The following is a 7,707-nucleotide window of genomic DNA, read 5'->3' as shown; positions in this document are numbered from 1 at the left end:
TCGCATATTTTGATGCTGTGATTGTCATCATTTTAGAACTTTACAGAAGTGGAGTTGGTATCATATCAGGAAGGTCTTTAATAAGAGAGATCTTGGTTCTCAATTTAGACTTGCATTTAACATTACTTTTTGAGAAATTGCATCGTTTTAACTTTACTATTTAACAAAGAGAAATGATCTTTGCAGCCTTAGGGTATATAAATCTCGTGCACACGTTTTGAAAAAAGTGAATAAATTTAAGATCTATATGAAAAAATTCTTTTTTTAATGGTAGGTCGTACTTTTTTTTTCCAAAAGAACGCGTAAAACTTGCACACTTTAAAATTGTATCTAGCATTACTTTTTAATTAATATTTTTAATTTGGACCGAGAATCATGATGTATAAAACCCCCCACACGTCATGCACAACTTTAGCTAAACATGATAACATATGGTACATAAACCCATCAACACATATCCATCTTAATTAACATATGATACTTTATTCTCAACTTCGGCTAAAGATCACCACTTATAATATGCTTGCTTCTAAAACTTGAAAATGTAGGCCAAGGAGGAATGTTGGGTTGTCCTCTTAAGACTTAAAAGATGGACTTTTTAGGAAAGTTCTATCCTTTACAGTAATTTTATTGAAAGCAGTTGGATGACATGCAAGACCTGTAAAAATTATATATTTTTCTTGTTAATTTTAGATTTTATCTTAATTCAGATCAAAATATTTTTAAATTCTTACATGGATTTTAGAATCTTTAATAGCAGAGAGATAAATAAATAAATAAATTGGATTCTATATTAATATTTATTACTGTTTGTATAAATAATTTGGACAACATTAAACAAGTAATATTGTTGAGCTTACTTTGTGTTTATTAATTCGTTACCACAAGAGAATAGAAGACCAACTTGATCAGGGGATGTTTTCGACACTAACCACTCAGAGCATTGAATCAAATCTCTCGTAAAAAGTCGGTCTACCACCGCCATTCATGAGTTCTCAATTGGTTGCGGAATATGGTGCATGCATTCTTTCTTCGGTAAATTTTTTCAGTCCTTCAAATTGGAAGCAAACTCTTACGTACACGTCTTCTATCTTTAGAACGATGAACAAACAGTACCTGAAAAACTAAGAAAAAAACACAAAATTCCCGTGTTGCATGTCTGCATAAAAACGTTAAAAATGTGTTAAGTATACAATACATATAATTAAATTTTTCTATTTTCATTAGTTTAAACTTTGAAATAAGTGATGATTTTATATAATATCATAATAGAGGTTATGAATTTGAAGTTTGAACCCTGACTCCACTTACCGGATTAAATATTCTATGTATTAGGTTCACTTATTAAGAAGGAGCTGGCCCACACGTGAGTATAATGTTAAAAATATAATACAAATAATTAAATCTACATCTTCTGGCTATCAACTTAAACTTTTAGAATAAGTGATAATTTCACAAACCGAAACTTCACTACAACAAAAATGACTTTGTGCGTCGCCTCAAATTGTTGCAAGAGCATGATCAGCATCACAATTAACTTACGAATCAACGCTAGATGGTCGGCATCACAATTAACTTACGAATCAACGCTAGATGGTCGGTACTACTGAGTCCCAAAACGTTTTTCGCGTCAAAGTGAAATACCATCGCAAAAATGTGCACAATTGCAGTGAAATTAGTTTATGCCAATAGAGAACATAAGCAACACAAAAGACATTCAAAACAGTAAGCAAGCCCAATTTGCGGCAATCTATATCGTCGCAAATAGTCTCAAATGTTATCGCAAAAAAACCAACTATGGTTAATTATTGCCTGTAGAATTTTTTCCGAAGATTTTTTCTCGCCAGAAAATGTCATTTATCATACAATTTTTGGTTGCAAATAATTTTAATTGACGATTATATCGCCATAAAAAATAAATATTTGATTTGATTGCAAATACTTATTTGCATCAATTACGATTGATGCAAATAGGTATGTGTGACAAAAAAGTTATTTCCAATGAACATATAGCGCTGGAAATAGTATGTTACAAAATTATAAAAAAAAAATAGTATTGAAAAAAATACATTAAAACAGTACACATCTTACATTAAATTACAATCTATAAAGAAATTACACAAAGTACCTTTTTAATATTCTAAGCAATTACATTATATTACAATCCATAAAAGCAATTATATACATTATATTACAATCCATAAAGCAATTACATTATATTCTAAGTGTGCAACTTTAGACTTTTCAAGACATATCAAAGTACAAAACCCATAAGCATGTATTATCGAGTACAACATACTAGCAGAAATCTTTGTATCGGGTTCCTACAAAAATATTTGATGTCATCCTCAAATCATTGTAAAACAAAAAAGCTAAAGATATCAGAGGAAAAAAAAGGGAGAAGGTAAGAAGTATGTACACGAAATGTTTATCTAAACTCAGGAAGCATAAAACACTTGATAGCATAAATATATATGCATGGTGTTAGGCTAAAAACTAACAAAAAATCTCATTCTATAACATTTGCACATATATAGTTGTCACTTCTTGAGATCTAGGCTATGTTAAGACACATGCATATATAATAGCCTATAATCCCACCGTTGGAAGCTTGTGCTGCTGCCTATAAGCTACAAATTAGTAAGGATAATGATTAATCCCTTAATACTTTCTTGGTAAAGGTGGGATTTAATCTAGACTTCTATTTTTGCAGTCAAGAAACAATTAAAACAGTTGGCATCTTCATGTAGTGCCGGCTACATGTTTGCAATATTTATGGACCTATATATTCTTGGTTTGTAAGAGCATATCAGCCAACAAGGAAAAGTTTTTGGCTTTCTAGATGTGGAGGAATACTAGGGAGGCATAGCAACTTGTAGCATCAACATCTTGTCCCCTTCCTTAGGCCAAGGAGTCATGCATGTGCAGTCACCATAAAGTTCTCTAAGTTGCGGTTGATTTAACCTGCTAGATGGTATCAATCTTCATCACTTGCACCAATGCATACAACTATAAGTACATGATTCTATGACTAATGCTATGGTCTAGCTTCATGGAGCAGGGATTGCTTTTAGCAAGTGGACAAGTATTTGTTGGAACATGTTTGATTACTCACCAAAAAACCTTACACATCTTTATTAATTACAGTTTAGCTTGCATGAGTGTGCTAGTGCTGATTATTCTCCATTAATAATTCTCTTGAATGTCGTCTGATCATGACACAATTTAGAGAATTTAATTTGATGCAAGGCTTGGCTTTGCTATAGTCAAATAGGAAAAAATACAAGAAACTTAAAACTTCACACTCGAGACTTGGTTTTGCTATACTCGAGACTTGAAGTGATCATTGCAATCTATTATGCAAAAAATACAATAAATATTCTACAAAAAACTATTAAAAAAAGAAAAATTGCCTACCTAGCATGACACACTTCACAAACTACACAACCATCTCATCACTTCACAAAACACAACCACATCACAAACTTCACATTAATCTCATCGCTTCACATTCACAGTTCACAACACACAGCACATTCACAATAATCGACAGAACACCTTTCACACCTTTCACAACATCATTTTAGCTTCACAAGCATAATAATTATCGAGATTTGGAGATAGAAATTATACCATGATTAGGGGCTGAAAATGTTGTGTGTTGCTATTGTCCAGTGGTTTAGCCGTGCGTGTGATGTACCCTATGGCTGTCCAAGGTAGTGGAAAAAAGCAGAGGGAATGGTGGAGGTTGGCCATGGGCGGTGGTGCTGGGCTGAGGACCAGAGGACCGTGACGGTCTCGGTTGGTGGCTGGGAAGCTCACGATGGGGTGAATTTCGGTGTTGTCATGGTGAAGGGAGGGGCTTTGTAGATGGTGGCAGGGGCTGTTTGGAGGAGGGTCATGGGGTTCTCCACTGGGTGCAGTGGTTGTGGCAGTGGGTGAAGGAGATAGCAGGGGTTGGAGGCTTGAGGCATCGCTGCCGGTTCTTCACGACAGCTAGTGGTGGCGGAGATTGTGGTGGCGTTGGATGAAGGATAGAAATAGAGAGGGAGACAGATGGTGAGAGAGAGAAGATCTGAGAGGGATAGGCGGTCGAGAGGAAGGTTTCGTTGGGGGAAGAAACCACGGTGGCTCGTGGTGGTGCTGGGAGAGCAGGGCGGAGAGGGAATATGTGTGATTTGCAATTGAAAGGAGGGAAGATGAGCGGCTGAGCCATGCCTCGGTCCTGCTGGGGTGGTTCCTGGCGACTCACGACTGGGCAAGGGCTTGTGAAGAAAACCCTAAGAAGAAGAAGAGAGAGCGGGAGGGAGATGCCAAGGAAGGTAGAGAGTCGGAGGGATTTCGAGCTGGGCACGGAGGAGTAGGAGGCTACGATGAAGGGTGTGCGATGGTGGAGGGGCTGGAAGATCACGGTGGCGACGGTTGGGTTGCGCAGGGGAGATCACCCATAAGGAAAATTAGCATCGGGGAGATTGCGGAAAAATAGGAGGGAAAAATTATTTAAATGTCATATAGACTATTTATCGGCAAATTAAAGTCGGCGTAAAGAAAATTTGGTGTCAGAATTATTTTTTTTCGTCTATATCATTTGATACTATAATTTTAATTTGATCGTAAAAATTAATTTTAGCGTTGGAAATAAAATAATGGGAATGCACAAAAATTGATTTTTTACGATCAAATTAAAATTGTTGCAAAAGAATGTTTCGTTTGCATTTAAAAATCATCTCAACTCATCTCATCTCATTATTATAATTTTTTTAAATTTCTATACAAAATATAATAAACAATTTAACTTTTTCAAATTCTAAAATAACTTTTTCAAATTTTCACACAAAATATAATAAATAATTTAATTTTTATTCTACTATTCATAAATCATCTCAACTCATCTTTAAATTCAAACCACTTCTTAGGGTACATTTGGTTACCAAACTCACTTCAACTCATCTCAACTCATCATTACAATTTTTTCAAATCCCAACATAAAATATAATAAACAATTCAACTTTTTCAAATTTCAAAATAATAATAATATTAAAATATAATATTTTAACAATATTTTATTATCACAACTCAACTCAACTCAACTCACTTTAACATCCAAACACACCCTTAATCTTCTTGAAATAATTTTTCTTGTAGTGGTTTTCACAATGATAAAAACACGCCGCAAAAGCTTAAAGTCTCGCCACAATAAAAATATATGTACTATGGAAATCACCGCAAAATTTTGCGGCGAATTTAATTTCGCCACAAATAATATTTTTTAGCGTCAATTTGAGTATCGACGAAAATACTTTAGACGTAAAAAGTCATTTTTCTTGTAGTAGCTTGTATATTTCATGAGGCTTTAGGTCTCGTTTGCATTCAAAACTCACTTCAACTCATCTCATCATTACAGCCTTTTCAAATTTCTACATAAAATATAATAAATAATTCAACTTTTTTAAATTTCAAAACAGTTTTTTCAAATTCTCACACAAAATATTATAAATAATTCAACTTTTATTCTATTATCCATAAATCATCTCAATCCATCTTAACTCATCTCTAAATTCAAACCATTAAATAACTAGCTGGGAAGTGAATAATAAAAATAAAAGAGACTTATATATTCTTTCTATTAATCCTGGACAACCTTAAAGCAAGTAACCAGCCGGATAAAAAAGACATGGAAAGAAGGAAGAGAGGAAATTAAAGGCGATTTTTTTATTTCGTTGTCCAATTTATTTACCAATATCCTCCGTTTAACATTGCATGACTCCAATTTCCAGTCGAAATCCCAACTTGTCCCTTGCTCGGTTCCACTTCATTTGTGCTTGAAATCTGCTTTGATTCTCCGAAAGGAAACAAAAGCTTTGCACTATTCTCTTGAATTTCATACCCAGTACTTCCAAGACCATCAACAGAGAAACCTGGGGTTGATTTGAGTTCTTGTAAATGGAAGCCTCCAGATGAGTAGTAGTACAACGTACTTGTATCCAGCATAGGTGATGGGATATAAGTATTCAAACCCCTCGAAGCAATTCCAGCCCTTAGCAGCTCAAAAGCTGAAACAGGAGCAGAGGAAGCAGAACTACTAGAGTTTCCTTGGGACAAACCATATTGATATTTTTTGTCAGTAGTTGGGAAAGCCAGATTAAGAACTTGGGCTTCCTTGGCCTTAAGGTTTTGAGATGAAAATTGTGAGAGGCTAAGTACCGGATTAAAATCAGGGATCTTTGATGAAGCTGCTGCAGATTTCTTGTTCTTTCTTGAACATCCGCCAACAGGAACGTTCCTGATAGATCCACCTTCAGTCCAGTATCTTTTACAAGTCTTGCACAAGTATCTCGGTTGAGTGAGGCTGTAGTTGTTGTAGTAACAGAACTTGGTGTTGGTTGAGTTGCACCTCCGACAATTCAATTGCTCCTGAGGTGATCTTATTGCCCTTTTCTCTGCAGACAAAAGACTTGTACGTGTGTTGATGATCCCTTCCATGGGTTTTTCAAAGCTTTCTTCCTGAAACCCCCATAAAAGTAGAGATAATTATGGTCTTTTAACTACAAAATCTAAAGGAACGTCGATATATCTACGATAGGTGTAAAGAGCTAGATGGCCTTTCCATATCAAAACAAAGAGGATTAAAGCGTATAAATCTACGAGTGATCTATTAAAGGCTAGCTGATGACAACACAAACAAATCAAGAAAGTAGGTTTATATATCATGATCTCTTGGAGATCGGTCATCTGGTAGGGAAGTACGTACTGGTGATCGATAGATGAATAAAGCTCAAAAACAACGATGAATAAAGCAATCAACCCACCTTTGGCCATTGAGCAGTACGATCCATGATTCAGAAGATTAAGAAAAGGGTAAGAAAAGCAACGGATGACTTCAGAGAGAGAGAGAGAGATCTAGAGAGATCACCTCCTAATTATAAATTTGTCTGCAGCTGCTGCTGATCTTTAGTGCAAGAAAGAATGTTTTAAGATTTTTTGTACGCTGGCTGTATGCATGTGATGGCATGTTTTAATTAAGAGTAGCGCTACATGTAGTCGGAGAGCATGCAAGTATCATACAATCGTTTTGAAAAAAAATAGAATCTATTATTAAAAAATTAATTTTTTTTATGTGAGTAATGTAATTATTCAATTTCTTCAAAATAATTGTGCGGCGCTTATATATTCACGATTTCAACTATCATTTCTCTTTAATAATTAAAGAAGATCACGAGTTTTAATTGACCAACAATTTAATGTATCATTGCATTATAAATTATTCATGTTGTTTTACGTCGAGATTTTTGTCTTATTTTGTTTATAATTCTCCCCCACCACCTTTTTCATTTAAAATATGTTTTTGGTGGAATGATCTGTTGGAGTTCTCACACGGGCCGCCATGCGTGTAAAGAGAGAATAGGGTAATTCACGTGTGTGGAAAGATTTTATATATGAGATACAAAAATTCTACTACTCATTATTCTTACATTACATATAATTAATACGCATAATTTTTTTATTTTATTTTTATTTTTTTACCAAATATATGGTGCATGGAAAATGAGTAGAACAATTTAATTAGATTAGTATGAATAAAATTAAAAAATTAAAATAAAAATTGTAATTTCAACCCTCCTAGCTTGTAGAAATAAAGATGTTAAAACAAAAAGCTTCTTAATTCTTTACCAATTTAATTTATAAAATGATGGAATTATTAAACAA

The 7,707-nt window shown here is 34.3% G+C and overlaps 1 protein-coding gene across 1 annotated transcript; it reads right to left on the bottom strand.

The window, feature by feature from the left end:
* Positions 1 to 5,693: 5,693 nt before the first annotated feature.
* On the bottom strand, positions 5,694 to 7,003 carry LOC121245794 (dof zinc finger protein DOF2.5-like). The gene is made up of 2 exons (XM_041143660.1): positions 6,810 to 7,003; positions 5,694 to 6,504 (listed from the first exon to the last, which is right to left on the bottom strand). The coding sequence occupies exons 1-2, from the start codon at positions 6,834 to 6,836 to the stop codon at positions 5,734 to 5,736; spliced, it is 798 nt and encodes a 265-aa protein (XP_040999594.1). The 5' UTR covers positions 6,837 to 7,003; the 3' UTR covers positions 5,694 to 5,733.
* Positions 7,004 to 7,707: the final 704 nt, after the last annotated feature.

Source organism: Juglans microcarpa x Juglans regia, chromosome 1S (assembly GCF_004785595.1).
Source record: "Juglans microcarpa x Juglans regia isolate MS1-56 chromosome 1S, Jm3101_v1.0, whole genome shotgun sequence".
Classification (NCBI taxonomy): domain Eukaryota; kingdom Viridiplantae; phylum Streptophyta; class Magnoliopsida; order Fagales; family Juglandaceae; genus Juglans; species Juglans microcarpa x Juglans regia.
The sequence above is the reverse complement of the archived record's forward strand: the minus strand, read 5'-3'. Positions and strand labels throughout refer to the sequence as shown.